Source organism: Trifolium pratense, linkage group LG5, assembly GCF_020283565.1.
Source record: "Trifolium pratense cultivar HEN17-A07 linkage group LG5, ARS_RC_1.1, whole genome shotgun sequence".
Lineage (NCBI taxonomy): Eukaryota > Viridiplantae > Streptophyta > Magnoliopsida > Fabales > Fabaceae > Trifolium > Trifolium pratense.
This window is the reverse complement of record NC_060063.1, coordinates 57619968-57638071: the sequence shown is the minus strand read 5'-3', so window position 1 is coordinate 57638071 and position 18104 is coordinate 57619968. Positions and strand designations below refer to the sequence as shown.

At 32.1% G+C, this 18104-nt stretch overlaps 3 protein-coding genes and 1 long non-coding RNA gene across 4 annotated transcripts; 2 read left to right on the top strand and 2 right to left on the bottom strand.

The window, feature by feature from the left end:
* Positions 1-1967: 1967 nt before the first annotated feature.
* Positions 1968-3710, bottom strand: LOC123883428 (uclacyanin-3-like). Its single transcript, XM_045932233.1, has 2 exons — positions 3284-3710; positions 1968-2581 (listed from the first exon to the last, which is right to left on the bottom strand). Exons 1-2 carry the CDS (start codon positions 3441-3443, stop codon positions 2157-2159), a joined length of 585 nt encoding a protein of 194 aa, XP_045788189.1. The 5' UTR covers positions 3444-3710; the 3' UTR covers positions 1968-2156.
* Positions 3711-8049: 4339 nt separating this feature from the next.
* Positions 8050-10821, bottom strand: LOC123883427 (50S ribosomal protein L4, chloroplastic). The gene is made up of 2 exons (XM_045932232.1): positions 9790-10821; positions 8050-8387 (listed from the first exon to the last, which is right to left on the bottom strand). Exons 1-2 carry the CDS (start codon positions 10667-10669, stop codon positions 8350-8352), a joined length of 918 nt encoding a protein of 305 aa, XP_045788188.1. The 5' UTR covers positions 10670-10821; the 3' UTR covers positions 8050-8349.
* A 423-nt stretch (positions 10822-11244) lies between these two features.
* Positions 11245-12257, top strand: LOC123883426. The gene is made up of 2 exons (XR_006800170.1): positions 11245-11596; positions 11894-12257. It is a non-coding gene; the product is annotated as an uncharacterized LOC123883426 (long non-coding RNA).
* Positions 12258-13784: 1527 nt separating this feature from the next.
* Positions 13785-17817, top strand: LOC123883425 (ras-related protein RABD2a-like). Its single transcript, XM_045932231.1, has 8 exons — positions 13785-14001; positions 15094-15166; positions 16114-16161; positions 16257-16304; positions 16725-16796; positions 16898-17053; positions 17191-17294; positions 17518-17817. The coding sequence occupies exons 1-8, from the start codon at positions 13988-13990 to the stop codon at positions 17612-17614; spliced, it is 612 nt and encodes a 203-aa protein (XP_045788187.1). The 5' UTR covers positions 13785-13987; the 3' UTR covers positions 17615-17817.
* Positions 17818-18104: the final 287 nt, after the last annotated feature.

Below are 18104 nucleotides of genomic sequence, written 5' to 3'. Positions count from 1 at the left end.
ATTATCAACAACAAACAAACCTTAGAATGAAATCAAGTTCATAAAACATTTAAAAGGGACTGCTTCAAAGAATCAACACTACCAGACCACACAAAATAAGCATACCATGAATGACGGATTTTATCGACCCATCATCATCGACAGAAGTTTAACTTTTCAAGAGAATGAGGGTTAAAATGTAACCACATTATACGTTATGTGCCAGTTTCTACAATTCATGAAACTTCGGTCAATGTCTAATCTGAGTCGAATCATCCTTTTCCTCTGAGAATAAGGACTTTTCATTGAACTACTGTTTACACATTGCATAGAATTCAGCACGAGGATTATATTTATAAAATCAATTTTTAATGGTAAAAAAGTTAATAATCATTTTTCTAATTTGCATCAATTTTTGTAAAAATAATTTGTAATTTAAAAAGAGAACTAATTCATTCTAAGATGATAAAAATATAATGTAGCTAAATTTATCTATTTTACACACCACTAAATTTCGTGAAACGAAATCATAGATAAACAAATTTGCTCTATACTTTAGATTAAAAAGGATAATTTTAAAGAAATCAAAACATGACTAATCCTTTAAGCACAGAATGTGTCACAACACAAAGATTAGTAAAACATAGTCTCTGATACACAAAAAATGGAATCCAAATGCAGAATACACCAAAAAGAAGCATAACACAACCCCCAAAATTCTAGTATTTCTTCTACATACACCATAAAGCCAAACTCTTTCACAAAAGATTATACAGCCAACAACATAAGCTACAGCCTTCCTAACAAAATGGAAGAAAAAAAATAAATATTGTTATTTTGATCCCTGACTATATCTTCAGGCCACTTTTTCAACTAATGCATATTCGGCATGTCATGTGTCCCAAAAAAATATCACATTCAAGGAGACCAAAATGTCACGTGTCACATTTTGATCCCTTACTATATCTTTTTTAGTTAATTGTCATTTTTAACACTTGAGACTAAAATAACTAACAGATTGCAGAGTCGAAAACTATTTTGTATTGTTCATGATTCAGGAATCAAAATAACAACGAATTACACATTCAAGCACTAAAATGACTATTTTTCCCATAAAAAATTCTCAAGCTAAATTGGAAGTGATTTTTGTTATTGTTGGCGACGTACATGCTTTGACCTCCAAATTTTTTTTTGGCAAAAACATCTCATTAGGCCATAGAAAAGTGACTCAATTTTCTTTTGAAATTTCAACTTTAATCAACATCACCCTCCAATGATAAAGACAGCTTATAAGGATAATGCTAGGCACCTTTTGCAAGAACGTGTTGTGTTGCGGTGTTGGTGTATGAGTTGTACTTCTCATTAAATTAATCTAGGATAAGGTATAGAAGTGGTGTATTAACTTGAATTATTTGTAAAGTCCGAATGTTGACCATACTCTTATTACAATGACAACTCAAGTTTATAATCCACTAGGTGTCGCATAATAATTTTAAATTTTGAAACAATATCTTAGTTATATATAATATTAAAAATGAACTTTAACATGTTTGTTAATTTAACAATGAGTTGGTTGAATGATAGCATTTAAATTATATTATCAATTCTTTAATCCAATTTTTTATATTAATATTTCTAACAAAATATTATATATATGATTAACTAAACATGGAGACGGCTGCATGTGTGGGTAGTAAGTAAGTCTTTGGTCAAATCTATTGCAATTCTAAAATAATGTCTTCATTTTAATTTTTATAAATTTTCGACGAACAATTCAATTTACAATAAAAATAAAATTTATTTTAGTTTTTGATATTTTTATATTGAGGATTAAATTTTCCTCTATTATATCATAAATTAATTTAAGTTTTATTTTTAGCAGAGATTAAATTGACCCGTACAAAATTTGTGAATAACTAAATTAAATTATCAATTTGATGACAATTGTGTTGTGACATGTGAGTTGTGATCCCACTAGAGAGAGTATATACTCATAAAAAATAAGTAACTTTGTTTTGTTTTCATTTTATTAAAGCTTAGTACACATCAAGATGAAAATCAGATATACATCTCATATGATTAAATGAAATTCAAGCAAATTCAACAAAACCAATATAATATAAAACATAAAATTAACATTAACATGATTAATTAACAATAATAGCACTGTCTCTTCCCTAGCCCATGAAGCTCAAAACCATTGTTGAAACAAAGAAAGAACCAATCAAAAGACTAATTCCATTTGAAACACTCATTGCTCCACTATCCTTTGGTGGTGGTGGAGAAGTTGTATTTGTTCCTGAAGAAGGAGTTGATGGAGTATCACTTGGTGTAGTTGATGGTGTGCCACTTGGAGTTTTTGTTGGTGGGGGGGTGCCACTTGGAGTTGGGGTGGTGCTAGCAGCAACAACATTGACTTGAAGCTTCATGCCACCAGAACAATGTCCTGGTGTAGGACATATGAAGTAAATTTTTCCTGCTTTAGTCAATGGAACCTTTGAATCTCCATCTTCGTATTTCTTGATTGTGTTGCTTGCACTGCAACCTGTGTAGCCACTTTCATCAACTTCATTCACTTGGTGGACTGATCCATATTTGAACACTGATTTTTCAAAGATATCAAAATTTGTCAGCTAAATTGCATAATATATAATATTACAGGATTAAATATGTTTTTAGTCTCTATAAAAATAATTAATTTTATTTTTAATTAAATTTTTTTTCGGTTTTAGTCTCTACAATATTATTAGTTTGATTTCATGATTGGCGTTTGGACACGCATAAAGATATATTAGATTTTAGATCAGTCTGAATTGTATAGACAGAATAATATAACAGGTATTGTTGTTTATAAATTATTTTTCACTTTCCAGACCTTAAATTCCGAGATAGAGGCTTTTCAGTGTTAGGTTAGAAATTTTTCAGATACACTCCTCCCATGCCCAACACTATTGTGTTTGGAGTGTGGATGTGCGAAATCCGATAATCATAAACTCTAACACTATTTTATGTTTTGGATTGCCACAATCTCATTTTCATATAAAAATTATTTGTAAAGTGACAATATCCGTCCGCGTGAGTTTAACTCAATTGGTAGAGACATTACATTATATATGTAGGGGCCGGGGCTCGAACCTCAGATTCACCTTACGGGTGTAATTTCTAATCATTAGGCTAATTGACAACAACAAAAAAGTGACGCCATAAACTTCTTTTAGACATCAAACTTAGTATTATCAAACTTTTTCAATGTGAGATTTAAAATGAAAACATTAAATGAAGAGTTGAAGTAGAGGAAACATACCTAAGTTATCACCAACTTTGAAAGTTTTTCCAGAAGTCCATGCGGTGTAATCAGGTCCTTGAGTCCATCCATTGGCATCACCAACAGTGAAATCAGTTGCAAATACAGAGGGAAAGGCCAACAACAAAACCAAAAAAGAACCTACAATTGATGTATTCATGTCTATAAATTCTCTTAAAATGTTCTCAAAATCAAAATGTTTGTAAGAAAAGAATGTTTGTGTCAATGACAAATGAGGTTATGGAAGGAGGGTTATATATAGTACAAATTCATTTGTTTATTAATATGCCACCTCTCACCAACTACTCCATATGAATTTAAATTTAAATATAAATAATATGTGAGTAGTTATGCACCTAAGAAAAATAAAAAGAAATACTACATAGTGAAGTTGTTATTGACATTGTCTTGTAATGGCTGGCTTCTTCTACCTAATGCATTGAGATTCTTTTCCCATAAATAAATTGTGACTTAGAAAGCTAAAAAACATTGAACAAGTTGGCAAAGTGGCATTTGCACATTTACCAGGAAGCACGTGCAGTATATAGTGGATAGTAATAATGATATGACTCATACACAATGAACGTGGAATAAATTAAGCAAACGTCGAGCCATCAATAAATTATTTCAAGTATACTTTACCTTACATGTCCAAAAAGTTTAGTAACGGTGATTAGTCATCGTTAATAGTAGTAAAAACTTCGTAAATAATAAAAAGGAAAGTAAATTAATATGGAATAAAGTGAATTTCAAAATTATCTCTAGGGTATTCATGATATGGATGATTGGTCATGCATTTAATGTGATGATCTAATTCGACCTGTATTTTTTTTTTGTAGGAAATTCGACCTGCTTTTTATTTGATTTTATTTGAGTTTGAATTCAATCAGAATCGATTCGTTCAATCTGAAACCGTTGAACGCTAAACTTAGGTGAATTGAATTTGAAGTTGAATTTGAAGATAAACATGATCATTTTTATATATGTATTTTTTGTGCAAATTGTGAATATCTGGTAAACTAATCCATTGATATCGAGTAGGTGAATTGAATAGGCGGCAAAACTCTCTTTTAAAAATTTTAACACTACATTATTTTTAGTATTATACTTGAATTCATGATATCTGATTAAATTAGAAGTTATGCATAAATCATCATTTTATATAAGTATGATGTATACAATTTAGAAGTTAATGTTATACTCGTACATCACAAAATAAATTACTCAATTCAAATAAAAGTTTATTATTCCAAAATATCTGACATATTCAACTTTTAATAAAACATTTTACAATTACACTCTCTAATTATTAATTACTACTTTCATAACTTCCAAGTAAGTTATCAATACTTTTTAAGGAGAACTAAATAAATAAAAGTTACATTCTCTAACGCTCCTTAATTATTACACTTTTCTTAAACTAATACACTTTTTTTAAACTAATAAAAGTTATCAATACTTTTCAAGTAAAAAAAAAAAAAAAAAAACTAAATGGAACGGAGGAAGAACAACTTTTGTTGTTAAGAAACTACGTATTGTTCTAGAAAGAATATATAGATAGTATATCCCAAAGAAAAAAGACTTATTACCTAAGCAAATTCGCAACCAACTACTAAATTATTGATTCACACTACTTTTCGGTTGTGATAACCATCATTATCAACTTTTTAAATGACTTAGTATTACATTTTGTTTTTGTTAACTAAAAAACAACTTCAAGAATACTACTATAGTCAATTTTTAGTAGGAATAATTATTGATCTAACTTTATTTATTTCATGATCAAACTCTAGATTATAGAGACCTTTTTTCTTAGAAGTTAGAGGATTAATGCAAAAAAATAAAAAAATAAAACTTCATCAAGAATACTTACTATAGTCAAGACTTTAATGTTTCAAAGTTTCAATTATGAACTAAATTATTTATCTGAATGTTTGTTTCTGGAGAAGGGAATAACTAGAACAAAACTAAAGTCTAAAAGCAAATGTCAACATTTTTTTATACTCTTATATATCTTATCCATGTCACAAAGTTTAGCCACTTTTTTTCTTTGTTCCTAAGCCTCAAAGTTGAATAAATTGGGTAATCTTTTGAAAGAAGCATATGATTTAGCGTGTGTATGTGACAACCAAAATGGAGTCAAACAGACGTAGCCAAAAATGGCACGACAGTCAGCTAATGTGTGCTGCAAACTATTACTCCTACCACCATCTTGCTTGTGGAAGGTTCCTGGAAGAACATGAAATAACATCTTTTTATTTTATTTATTATATATAAAAGAATATATGTTTTTCGCCTTTTTGACAAAATAAAGTCATATGATTGAGTGTGACGTGTTCATTGAAACTCGACAAGAATTTATCATATACATTGCTAGTGTAAAATTTCCTCCGCGACTTTGTCAAAATTACTATGTGTAAAAGTCAAATATAGAACTAACAATGATTTTCTTTATCTAGCAAACAAATAATTTTGTTTTCGACTATAAAGTCTAACTTAATTAACTTACAATGTCAACATTTTTAAGCTAATTAGATAAAAAATAAAAAAAAAATGTGAGTTTCAATGTATTTTTTTTACTGTCTAAAGACAAAACAAAAAAAAAATCATCTTATCTTAATCTTAATATTTAATATAGGAATGAAAGATTCCATTTATTTTGGTTTGGTAATTTGGAGGCAATAAAAAAACACCGAACATGTGCATCTACATAATGCAACAGGTCAAACCAATCCACACAAAATAACTTATTAATTAATAATATTATTGTATTACCTGAACCACCCTTGCTCTCTATCCTACAACAATATTATACTCACATTTTGAATTAATCCAAATGGTAGTTATTGCCACCAAATACTCAATACTTTACATCATAGTAATTCATAATAGCATTGAGATTAGTTTTATTTTACTTTTTTCATGATTGGTGAGTTGGGTTTGTAGTACACATTTGAATCAAGACAGGTCTTAAGGTTTAAACAAAACAACATTTACATAAAATAATTGAATATTAACTAAGATATCATACTCAAGTCGTTAATGAATTTTTTTTAGGATGAATCGTTCAAAAAATCTCGAGTTTGATTCCTGGTGGAAACAATTTTTTGTCATACTTTACTTATCTTGCGGTCGAACTCTAAATTACTAGATCCTTTCTCCGAAAAATAAAAAATAAAATAAGAAAAATGATAACCGGTGCCCCCAGGGCACTGGTTAAGGTAACTAAAGATAGTAATATTATCTTGAAACTTGTGAAGTCAACAACTTAAAATTTTAAATTTTTGTTTTTTCAATGTAATTTTTTTCTTTTCTTTCCCTTTTTAGTTCCTTAACTAGTGCCCCGGAGGCACTAGTTAGCATGACCCATAAAATAATGGAGTATTATAAGTTATCTATCCAGGGGTCCTTGATATTGATGGTAAGCTGGATTTCAAACACCCTTATAAAATAATGGAGTATTTACTAACTAGACTACAATTGGCTGGGTAGATTAGTTTGAAATGATGAAACAACATGATCTCTTCCCTACGGTTATAACTAAAGAGACATTCAAATTAACTATATGATATATCCTTGGAAAACAAAACTAGGGTCACGTTTCATAAGTCCTCATTAACTCCTTTATTTGCTGTAAACTGTAAAGTCATAGTTGTTTGGTGTAGTTTGATACAGTAAATCATATGTATAAATTCAGATACATTAATACGTTAGTATCCTAAAATAACATTACTTTTGAAATCAAAAGTTGAAAGAAGTCAAGGTTGGATTAGGTTAAGAATATGACAACTTGATAGCATATAATTGATAGGACCACACTTCACTATTCTAATGGCAAAATGATAAATGCATAAATCCAGGAAAAAACAAGTAATAATTTTATACATAGGAGCGGTGACCTGTAGCTTGGTTCTTATCATTATTTCTAATGTCAACTTCAGATAATAGTAATACAGACATCTGGAAGTGGGATTTGTGGTCTTAATTAATAAATCTTAATACATTAGTTTTAATAGTCTTTATATTTTAATAGTCTTTATGTTTAATCTCATTGAACCATCCCATGTTCAAATTCATCAATGATCATAAGCTCAATTAATAGTGTGAATGACTAACATTAGATAACATTGTAAAGTGTAAACTATATACTGTGATGTGCCTTTACAAGTATTGTGATATTGTCAAACCCTTTACAAGTTAATTTTCATCCACAACCATCAATAGAAAAGGGAAAACTGATTAATGGCTAAACTAGTCTAGGCCCTCCATCTTCAAAGTTAATAATTTATTGGTTTGATACAATGTCGCCTAAAACCTACATTTTTTTGATTTACATTGAAGCTGAGGATCAAACTCGGGACCTCTATCATAATACCCAAACCCCTCACCACTAGACCAAACCTAATGGCTTGCCTAAAACCTACATTGATCAGATAGAACTACGAACAAATGAAATATAAAAAAATAAAATAAAAAAAAGAGCCTATAATATTTAAAATTCTGATGAGTTACATAGAAGATCATTGAAGTTAAACAATACAACAATTTATAAACTTCAACACCACGCACCGCCAATTAGGATGTTTGAAAATAACACTCCATTCTCGCACTCCTTCCATAAGGAAACTAACTCCTCTCCCAATACAAAACGATCGGCAGAAGAACAAAGGGGGATACACTACAAGAAAAGAAGTACTAGATAAAAATACATCATAGATAACTTAATCTAGCAACAGCCTTCAATAACTTATTCAGAAGAAAGGAAATACATGCAACAACATTGATTCAAAACAATTGAGTTATCCATATACATGCATTTGCACAAAAGAGACTACAAGATACAAAATTGATTCAATAAATTACTAGATAGGCTACAAGAGAATATGATTGTAAGTGGTACAATTACAAAGATAAATATCCTTACAGGATACCTGGATTAGGTTCCTAAGTGATGGAACGAGAAGAAGCAAATAAATTGGTTCAAACAACATTTCAAACCTTCCATACCCCGTATCTGCAATATCCTCTATAAAATGGTACAACCATGCAAAGAAGACTTTAAATCCTCAATTCACCACATCTGGACTTTCTTCTGTGTCAGGTCCTGTATCCAAATAGAAGAAAGCAAGCAGGTTAAAAACCTATTACTCAGACCCATCATAATCCCTTCCACAATATTAAGCAGCTCCAAAGTTACAGAATGAATATGCAGTTTAAGTTTAAGTGTTTAACCCTCCCAACTACTGATTTGAATGTGAAATCTATACCTACATGCAGAATATGAAGCAACTACCAAAATGAGTCAATGAGATTTAGGTAACTCTACTCAGCCAGTGCACTGATGTCATTTCTTTTCAATAGTCTCATGAAAATATTTTTGTAAAGACAGCAGCAACTGCAGAGTTAAGGCTAAAGCCGGTGACAAACAATACTGTATGATGCACATACAACAAGTTGAACAAACAAAATACTTGTGATTTTCAAATCAAATAACTTTGGGGCATTGACATAAAACATATTCAGAGCCATACCTAAGGACTCTAAATATGTGGATACGTGTGATTTTCAAATCAAAACAACTTCATAGCATTGACATAAATGTAAAAAATAAACAACTTTATCAAAAGTAACATCCTTCATATTGCAGAATGCACCTTAAGAATCCAATCCATTTCAAATAGCAACATAACAAGCCAAATTTGAATTAATGTCTACATCAAGGAATTTTTTTCACTTAATAAGGTTAAAAAACTCAAATAATGCCTTTAGAAATAAGTTTAAAACAAAATTACATAACATGGAAACAAATTTCAATTTATTGAAGAAGCAATTACTTAAAAAACTCAATCATTGTCAGAATCTTAATATTTCATTCTCCATGTTTAGTAAAAGGTTATCCAAACTACCTCTTATCTAAAATGCAATGCCCAAGATTTTAAAAAGGTCTGCGACAACAGAATTTTATGTCTCCACACAACCACATTTGTATCACATAAATTTGACCATGATTTTCCTCAATATCAAGGATCACAATGCAACTAAAAACCTTGACTAGACCATGATACTTCATATTAAAGTTGTGCCCGGTGTTCGATAGTGACACAACACTAATACATTCATTACATTCAATCGCGTCTAATTTCTTAAACTATTAGGGTGTCAATGTATCAGTGTCAAGGATCACAACGCAACTAAAAACCTTGACTAGACCTATTACTTATGTAGCACCCACATGCGACACTTCATATTAAATGTGTGTCTAGTGTGTGATAGTGACAAACAACACCAACACATCAATTACATTCAATCACTTCTAATTTCATAAATTATTATTCGTGTCTATGTGTCAGTGTCAAAGTCTGATGTTCGGATGTTCCTATCTATATCAGAGATTCATAGCCTATGACTATAGTATAGCTAGTCCAACCCAATCTAGAGAACAACAATGAACAATTTCAAGATGTAACAATAACAATGTGGCTACCATAATCATCATAATCATTTACCTTCTTCACCATCCTCTACTTCTTCTTCTACATTGTCATCCTCCTCCTCATCCTCCTCATCATCCTCATCCTCCTCCTCATCATCATCATCATCTTGATAATTCTCCCCATACCTACCATTCAAATAATCCACAGCAGAAGGAGTAAGCACAATCTTATCAGCATTCAAAATATCATACAAATTCAACGTCCTCGGCGTTAATATCTTCAACCTCCCAAGATTCCTACTAGCAAGCTCCACTTCCTCAGTAACCTCCAACATAAAAAACGTAGCTTTCTCCTTCGGATCAACTCCCCATCTCTTCATCGCCGCAATAAACTCCTTCGTCTTCGCTTTCCCTTCAAACTCATCATCAAATTCCTCCACCACAACAGTATTCACAGCCGCACTCGCAATCGCAGTCGAAATCGCAAGCCTCTTCTCCTTCTTATTAATCTTAATACTCCAATCACGCGGCTTCGGACCAAAAATCACACCACCGCCAGGTCGGAGCGGAGTACGTATTGAACCCTGACGTGCTCGGCCGGTTTTCTTTTGTCCGTAGGGTTTTCTTCCACCACCGCGTACTTCACCGCGAGTTAGGGTTGAGGCTGTTCCGCGACGCTTGTTTTGGAGGTCGTGGACTATGGCGCGGTGGACGACGGCGCGGGAGGTGGAGGGAGGAGCGGATTTGATGTCGAGAGTTGATTCGCCGATTTTTTCGCCGGAGAAAGAGAGGAGTGGGAGGGTGGCGAGTTTGCAAGAAACTGAAAGTGAATGTGAATGTGAATTTGAGGGGAATTTGAATTTGGATTTAGTTGAATTTAGATTAGAGAAGATTGAAGAAGAGAAGAAAGAAAGAGAAGTTGAAGTTGGTGTTAGTGTTGAGAGTGAAGCCATTTTGGGAGAAACAGAGTGAATTGAAGCTTCTTCTTTCTATACTATTCTATCCTAATTCCTATCTATCTCTTCAAAAATTGATTGGTGTGGCAAGGCTTTTTGTTTTCTTCTACTCTTCTTTTTTCTTTTTCTTTTTCTTACCAATATTAAATAAATTAAATACTCTACAAAAATTTTATTTTTATATATAGGAGACTAATCTATAAAATTGTCAACTTAGTTAAGCTCCTGATGATATTTGTTTCTCCCTTATATTTTTAGAAGAAGAGTTGTCAAAATCGTACGGTTTATTTCAATTTTGAGTATAAAAATCATTCTAATTGCGAGATAAAAAATATATGCAATTCGATTTGGTTCGGTTGATTTTTAAAAAGTCATCAAAACCAAAGTTTGTGCGGTTTGTTACTATATAAAAAATATGACAATATTTTCAACTTGTTACAAAATAAACATAAAAATAAAAAAAAAAATTATTGTTTATATGATACAATCAGGGTAGTCAATCGCGCGCGATCCCGGTGGGATCCCGGTGACGCGGCGCGGAGCGGTGGCCAACCGCTACGGGAAGACTCGGAGCGGAGCAGCTCACCTTCTCGGTGGGATCCCGGGTTCTCAATGGAGCGGGTCTGTGCGCGGGTCGCGTATATCCATCCCGGGATTGGACCGGGTTTTTAAAAACATGGGTTTTTGGGAATTTTATTGATTTTAGTAAGGGTATATTTGGTATTTTACATCTTGTTGTTCACAACTTCACAAAAGAAACCCTAGCCGCCGCATCAATTCACATCTATTATTTTCTTCACATCAAAATAACGATCCAAAATCAAATTCATCGTATTATCATCTCCAAAATCAAAGCTTCATCGTATTATCATCTCCACCTCCTAACTTCTTCAAAGCTTCATCATCTCTCCAAACTTCACCAAGGTTGGTTATGTTTCTTTCATCATCTCTATTTCATCATCATCAACTCTGTTTTTTTTTTGTTCTAATCTCTCTACTTCATCATCATCAAATCTGTTTCTTTCTTCTCTACTTTTCCAACTCTGTTTTTTCAAGCTCTGTTTTTTTTTTTTTTCAAGCTCTGTTTTTTTTTTCTTTTCAAGGTCTGATTATTTTTTCAAGCTCTGATTGTTGTTCTAATTAAACCACTCTGTTCCTTTCTCTTCAAGCTCAGTTTTTTTTTTCTTTCTATCTTCTAATATCTATTTCATTCGGTTATAGTTTAGAATTTGTCAACTATGGCATCATCTTCATCTTCAGCAATACCATCAATCTCAGAAACTGTGCAGTCTAGTTATGTGAGGCATACAACAAGTGGAGGATGAAGGTGTTGAAGAAATTGGAGATGATGTTGAAGATAATGTTGTGGAGGCTGATGAGGATTATGAAGAAGACAATGATTTTGATGATGATTATTAGACTTGATTATTTATTTTAGTTACTTTATTAATCTAAGTGACTTTTGCTTATTTATTTTGCTTGACTTTTGTTGGTAATTTTTGTTACTTTATGATGATGAAGGTGTTGAAGACTTGAGATTTGTGGTTTGAATTTATGATTTATGAATGTTTTATGGATTTTGAGATGTTTGTTTAGTTTTACATTAATTATATATTTATAGTATTATTTATGTAATTTATAAAAAAATAAAAAAATGAATAGCGCCATCCCGGCCATCCCGCTCCCCGGGATGCCGCTATCCCATTTTTGGGGTTGGCTGCTCCGCTCCGGGATCCGGGATTAACTACTATGGATACAATATGCATATACATAATGACTTATTTTTAATATCAAAATTATAGTTCTGGATAACATGAAATGATATGTTTTGACAGCCTACTGGTTTATAGTTTTTTTTTTTTTTTTTGACAATGATGAGAATTTAGATTTGAAGAACAATGAATGTAACATGCTCTTAATGTTGCCATTAGTAATAGCATTGCTTGTTAAAGTCGAAATCTATAATCGGTAGTTGGTAAGGAGTATTTTTTTTCTTTTGGGTTCCTCCATATGAGAATTAGATTAAAATTAATTACGATGGTTTGATGGTGGAACATGGTAGAAGGAATGTGTGTCAGTGTGTGGTGGTGTGATTTGTGACACGGTTTGTTTTGTGTTTGTGGTAGAAGGAATCTACTTAGTGCATGTTCGATATACTTAGCTGAGATGTGGACTATTGTGAAGGGTTTGAAAATTGCTATTATCAGAGGTTTGAAGTTTGTTCATATTGTGTAAGTAATGAGTCGGATTTAATGTCTTCACTGACACTTATTGACGATGGTTGTTCCAAAACTCATTCTTACTATCTCCAGATAACTAATATTTAGATTATTAATCAAGATATTGAACTCATGTAGTTAATTAGTCGTTAGGACGGATTGTTTGAAAGAATCGAGTTTGATTCTTGATGGAAACAATAATTAGTCAGATTTTTTTAATCTTATGGCCGAACCTCATATCACTGGAGCCCTTTTCCTCGAGAAATAGAGAACTAGTGAAAGAAAAAAAACAGAATTATTTATCTTCAAAAAATCAAATATACACATGTGATTTACTTAAAATGAGAACTTTAAAGTCAAATTTAGATTTGTTAACGATTTGTTAACATGTCATCCAGAGGAACAAGTTAACGATTAACAAAAGTATTTACATAATAATTGCATATGCTTAGATATTTAATTTGGGGTTTAACTTGTGTCAAAACAATTTGGGGTTAACTTAATGAGAACCCATAGCGTGGCCACCACCTTTTGCTGTTGCCATTTCTGAACGTGAATAGTCAAATTCAAAACTCAATTATTATTTTTTTTGTGACAATTTATTTTTTGACTGTTTTTTTTGTTACAATTTTAATAATTATTATTTATTTTGCTTTCATCACTAATTTAATCTGGTTCGGGGGTCAGTTCTGACATCAAGTGGTTCCCCTTTCCAATCACAGTTGCGGGGATCAAACTGTGATCCTTATTAAGTTCAACATCAATCACCACTAAACCAAATAATAGTTACAATTTTTTTTTATTCAAAAGTAATAGTAGTTACAATTTTAATAATTATTAATCCAACATAATTTCATTATTAGACCGACCCCAATACGTCACCGTATTAAAGTTTCCAATTTAAAGTCCACACAATTTTCAATTCAAAAGCAAAAAAAATTCACTTTTCATTTTCCTTTGCATCGTTCATTCATTCCTTCTTCTTCTCTTCTCTTCTCTTCTCCTCTCACTTCGATTCCATTTCCACGTGGAGCACCGGATCCGATCACTCTTCCTCCACAACTCACCTTTTTCCGGCGACTTCACTTTCTCCGTCATGAATCCCGAATAGTATGTTCCTTTTTCGTTTTTTTGATATTTTCAATTTTTTTCTTCAATTGTAAGAAATTTTACTCCTTTTTATGATTTTCGTTCTTTTTATTCAAAAGGGTAGCTATGATTATGTTTAATTCATGCGGATGTGTTGTTTTTTAATTTGGGGTTAATTTGTGTTGAATTTTTTGTTTTGATAACCCTAGATTGGATCAGCTTTGTGAATTATTACTCGATTAGCTTTGTGAATTATTACTTGATCATGGATTTCATGACTTTATATAAAAAATTGGGTTCTTTTTTATTGGTTGATTTTTGAAAGTGATGAGTTTACCTTGATCTTGTTTCTTATTGATTTCGAATTTCAATTGAGTAATTGATGCATGCATAAATATACACATATGTCTCTTTTTTCGTTGATCCTTGACATCGGACACCACACACGACACAGAAACACAAATAATAATTTGAGGAAATGACATAATTCAATAGAATCATGTGTTGGTGTGTCACACTGACATGACATCTTAGGAGTGTACGTGCTTCATAGCTTGTTTCTTACATGGACTTGATCGTACAATTCAACATAATAATGTTTAAATTGAATTAAAAAGGAGGTGCACTTATTCTCTAATGATCAAAAAACCCAATTTTTTGGATTTGTGGTTTGAATAATTTAAATTAGGATGTCATTATGTAAATCATCAAACTATGATAGTTTTATTGGGCTATGCTTCATTTTGTGAGTTTACCATTACTCCTTAATAATTGGTGGAGGATATTTATCTATAACTCTACATCATATATACTTGAAAAATGTAAATACTGAAGACATCAATTTGTTCATTTATTTCTTTATATTCTAAAACAATTTGACAAAATATTGATCAGTATTTGTAGATTTTTAATAGGCTTGACGTTGTTTGCCTCAAGTTTAATTTGTTTTTAGTGTTTTAAGACTTGTGGTTTATGAGCTTTCATTGTTATCGAAATACATGTATATATGTGATGGTGTTGATGAAATGATTGTGGTTGGTCTTTGGTTGCTTATTATTAGTCTATTTCAAATTTCAAATGAGAAACTAAGTATGCTAAACTTGTATTTTCCAGTGATTATCTGTTCAAGCTCCTTCTTATTGGAGACTCTGGTGTTGGTAAATCATGCCTTCTTCTAAGATTTGCTGTAAGCTATCTACTGTTTATCTTTTCCTATACTAGTATTTTAGTATTTATTATTTGTTTCTACTATGTTGCCGTGTTTTACGACTCTTTTATACTGGTTATTTTTTATCAAAAAGATTTACTCGCTTTTAGCTTCCACGTTGATTGTGTTATGTCTAAATGATTAAGATTGCATATGTGTAATGGGCTTCTTGTTGCTGGGCCTGATTAGCGTCCAATATGGGGTTAACTGTGAAAAAAGAAAGGTAGGAGAGAACTGTGTAGGGTAAGAATAGAATCTACAGGGGAAGTAGGCATTGATGGCATGAAGGTGGAGGGAATATAATATAATGGAGGAAGCTGGACCAGGGAGGGGGTTAGATTAAGGGCTCGTTTGGCCCAGCTTTTTTTAGAGCTTATGCAAACAGCTAATGCAATTTTTATATATTATTATAAGTTTGTCAAGGTAGTTTATGATAAAATAGCTTAAAAAATTACAATTTTCACTAGTGTGAACTTATAAAATAGCATAAAACCTAATTTATATTGCATAAGCTGTTTGCATAAGGGCCAAAAAAAGCTGGGCCAAACGAGCCCTAAGTAGGAAGGGAATTTTGGTAGGCTTAGGCCTTGGTCTAGAATTATAGCAATATATGTTTCGAAGTCTTTTTTCTTTTCCACAGTCATCTCTGATTTCTTGCTTTGTTACTAGGAATAGAATTATGTTCTATAAATACCAGAATCTATCAATGTGCTTCCCTAACTTTGTTCTTCAGTAGTGCCTTGAATTTATGATGTTTAGCAAAATCATCTTTTATCTGTGGTGATGTAAGCTCATATCTTGTGTTACTATGTGTTGTTATGTATTTCTGGAAGGTTATAACTCCTAACTTAAACTCCTTTACGCTCCATATTAGTGCTGCATAATACAGTAATTGAAGTTATTAACTTTATGATGATATCCTACAGGATGATTCATACATTGATAGCTACATAAGCACCATTGGAGTTGATTTTGTGAGTACAACATTTCAATTTTACTTTAGCTTGAAATCATTTGAGATTGTGTTTGTGTATCTAGTGAACTTATAATATCATATCCTTTTGTGCAGAAAATACGGACTGTTGAGCAGGATGGGAAGACAATTAAACTACAGATTGTATGTATCTTAGATTTGTTTTGTTCTGCTTCTTTATTTGCTAATATTATACTTTCATCAAGCCTAATATATACTACTCCCTCCGGCCTTAATTATAAGCAAATTCTACTTTTTAGATTCATTGAAAAACCAATGTATTTGACCTTAAGTAAGTCTAGATACATTGGTATTCAAATGAATCTAAAAAGTAGAATTTGCTTATAATTAAGGCCGGAGGGAGTATGTTTTAAACTTTTAATCTTTCAAAGAACATGTTTTTTCCTTTGAGGTATTTGTTGTTGTTCACTGTAATGTCTATTCATAACATCATATCTTTGAAGCTGTTAAGTTCCTAGGCCATATTATGGGTCACTGAAATTCAAGGTTGAATGTTGTATTGACAGATATTTTCTTACCTTGTTTTACAATCTGTTCTTGTAGTGGGATACTGCCGGACAAGAACGATTCAGGACAATAACCAGTAGCTACTATCGTGGGGCCCATGGAATCATTGTGAGTGATGTTTTTTACAACATAAGAGTTTAAACTTAGAATACTCCTCTGGTGTTTTTGGGATTTCTTTGCATTCTCTACTAACTTGTTGCTTTTGGCAGATTGTTTATGATGTGACAGATGAAGAGAGCTTCAATAATGTGAAGCAGTGGCTAAGTGAAATCGACCGCTATGCCAGTGATAATGTTAACAAGCTTTTGGTTGGAAACAAGAGTGATCTGACTGCAAGTAGAGCTGTCTCATATGATACGGCTAAAGTATACCTTTGATACATGTCACATTCTTTTCTTATTAAGGAAATAATATTTAGCATGTGTGTGTTCATGTTTACTTCAAATAATGTTCATGTGTCTGCTCTAGAACACTCACACTACCTTTTTTCTCTCTATTGCAGGAATTTGCAGATAATATTGGCATTCCTTTTATGGAAACAAGTGCAAAAGATGCTACAAATGTGGAAGGGGCTTTCATGGCCATGGCTGCTGCCATCAAGGATAGGTGCCAATTTTTACTGTTTATTATTGAATGGCAGATATTAAAAACTTTATTATTCTGAGTTTAACGTAACTTGGACTTTGAATTAGGCTCAAGCATAAAACTTTCGAAAAGAATAACTAAACTTTACCAAACCAATAGTAGTCTACTTGACATTGTCAGTTTCCAACTGGCATTGATTTCTTCCGATCACTTTATCTGATTTGTAAATTTATCTTGAATGTAGAATGGCGAGCCAACCGTCCGCAAACAATGCAAGGCCTCCAACAGTGCAGATTAAAGGACAACCAGTTGGGCAAAAAGGTGGGTGCTGCTCTTCCTAACCAGATGGTATTTCAATTGGTCTGCAGCTTGCTGCCCTTTTTATGTAAGAGATTTATTATGTCACTAAATAGCGGACCAATGTCACATAATCAGTCCTGTGGTTTCAGATTTGGCTTAGATCCCATTCTTTACATACACTTGAATGGTTTTACTTGTGTTAAGTATAGAACTTGTGTTAATGATAAATCTATGTTTATGCTCATATCTAATATACTTTTACTAAGATGACACTGGTAGTTTTCTTTTACTCTATTGCTTTGTAACATGTGCGCTGTCTTGTCTTTCGAAAATCGTCTTGAACTGGTGTACATGACCTGTAAAATAACTAAGGTGATCAAGGTTAAGCCATACAAACTTTTAAAACCTATGAACAAGTATTGTTTATCCACCAATAAGGTTGTTGGAGTCATAATGAAGAGATTATACATGGGACCGTGGTTGTAATAGTAACCACCATTGATGCCACCGTCACTACCACTGTGACCAGAA

Coding starts and splice junctions, on each gene's coding strand:
- LOC123883428 (XM_045932233.1), bottom strand. CDS start 3,443: ATGAATACATCAATTGTAGGTTCTTTTTTGGTTTTGTTGTTGGCCTTT. Junction 2,582..3,283: donor CAAAGTTGGTGATAACTTAG/GTATGTTTCCTC, acceptor TTGAAAAATCAG/TGTTCAAATATGGATCAGTC.
- LOC123883427 (XM_045932232.1), bottom strand. CDS start 10,669: ATGGCTTCACTCTCAACACTAACACCAACTTCAACTTCTCTTTCTTTC. Junction 8,388..9,789: donor AGTAGAGGATGGTGAAGAAG/GTAAATGATTAT, acceptor ATTTGGATACAG/GACCTGACACAGAAGAAAGT.
- LOC123883425 (XM_045932231.1), top strand. Junction 16,162..16,256: donor GCACCATTGGAGTTGATTTT/GTGAGTACAACA, acceptor CCTTTTGTGCAG/AAAATACGGACTGTTGAGCA. Junction 17,295..17,517: donor GCTGCTGCCATCAAGGATAG/GTGCCAATTTTT, acceptor TCTTGAATGTAG/AATGGCGAGCCAACCGTCCG.